Source organism: Dendrobium catenatum, unplaced genomic scaffold (genome assembly GCF_001605985.2).
Source record: "Dendrobium catenatum unplaced genomic scaffold, ASM160598v2 original_scaffold_24968, whole genome shotgun sequence".
In the NCBI taxonomy this organism is placed as follows: Eukaryota; Viridiplantae; Streptophyta; class Magnoliopsida; order Asparagales; family Orchidaceae; genus Dendrobium; species Dendrobium catenatum.
This window is the reverse complement of record NW_021343427.1, coordinates 1-1,137: the sequence shown is the minus strand read 5'-3', so window position 1 is coordinate 1,137 and position 1,137 is coordinate 1. Positions and strand designations below refer to the sequence as shown.

Here is a 1,137-nt window from a genome sequence, read left to right as displayed (position 1 = left end):
CTTTTATACAAATAAGATAATTTATTATTTTTTAATTTTATTTTAATGTTTGACACTCACCACTACTGGCGTAGGACACCCTCGCACTCTCCCCTGCTTCCATCCACGGCTTCGTCTTCGGTTGCGGACAGGACAACGAAGGTCTCTTCGGCAGATCCGACGGCCTCATCGGCCTCGCTAAGGACCGCCTCTCCTTTCTCAGCCAGCTCTCTACAATCTACGGTAACTCCTTCTCCTACTGCCTGCCTTCCTCCGCCGGCACCGGCTACCTCTCCTTCGGCTCCTACACTCCTGCAAACCTCGCCTTCACCCCCATGGTCTCCTCCTCCCTCGACAAGTCTCTCTATTTCTTGAAGCTAACAGGTATAACAGTCCAAAGCCGGAGTCTTTCCGTCTCCGCATCGGTGTACGCCGGCACGCCGACGATCATCGATTCAGGGACGGTAATCACGCGGCTGCCGGATGAGATCTATGCGGCGTTGAGTAAGGCGGTGGTGACGGCAATCGGAAAGAAGAGGCGGCGGGCGGCAGCGTACTCAATCTTAGACACGTGTTATGTGGGGAGTGGGGTGGGGATGGCCGTGCCGGACGTGCAGTTAGTATTCGCCGGAGGGGCGGTGTTGAAGCTGCCGTCGAGAAATGTGATGGTGGATGTGGAGAAGGGGAGGACTTGTTTGGCTTTTGCAGCGGCGGGAGGAGTGGCGATTATTGGGAATAGGCAGCAGGAGGGATTTAAGGTGGTGTATGATGTGGGGAAGGGGAGGATTGGGTTCTCCGCCGGCGAGTGCGGGTGAGAATTTGGGGCTGATATTGGATTGGAGGGTGGAGCTGTAAATAGCCAATTACCTCGTAAGTTCATAGGTACGGTGCCGCACTCTGCAATAATTGGGATGAATATTATTAAATTTATTTTTATTAAATAAAATTAGGAGTGGCTCATCACAATCGTTTAGAGTGGATTGCAAGGTTGAAGTGGGTGCTTTGTGTGTAATTAGTAGGGTGATAGATTGGGGGTATAATTGTAAGTGGATGAATTTGTGATTTTTATTGAATTAAAAATGGAAATGTTATTTACATTTTTTTTAATTAAGATATTTTGATGTTATAAAGAAACTGAATATCATAAAAAAATGTGAC

At 48.3% G+C, this 1,137-nt stretch overlaps 1 protein-coding gene across 1 annotated transcript; it reads left to right on the top strand.

The window, feature by feature from the left end:
- Nucleotides 1–48: 48 nt before the first annotated feature.
- Nucleotides 49–1,109, top strand: LOC110109858 (aspartyl protease family protein At5g10770-like). Its single transcript, XM_020841068.2, has one exon. It carries the CDS (start codon nt 315–317, stop codon nt 792–794), a length of 480 nt encoding a protein of 159 aa, XP_020696727.2. The 5' UTR covers nt 49–314; the 3' UTR covers nt 795–1,109.
- The last annotated feature ends 28 nt before the right edge of the window (nt 1,110–1,137 follow it).

Coding starts and splice junctions, on each gene's coding strand:
- LOC110109858 (XM_020841068.2), top strand. CDS start 315: ATGGTCTCCTCCTCCCTCGACAAGTCTCTCTATTTCTTGAAGCTAACA.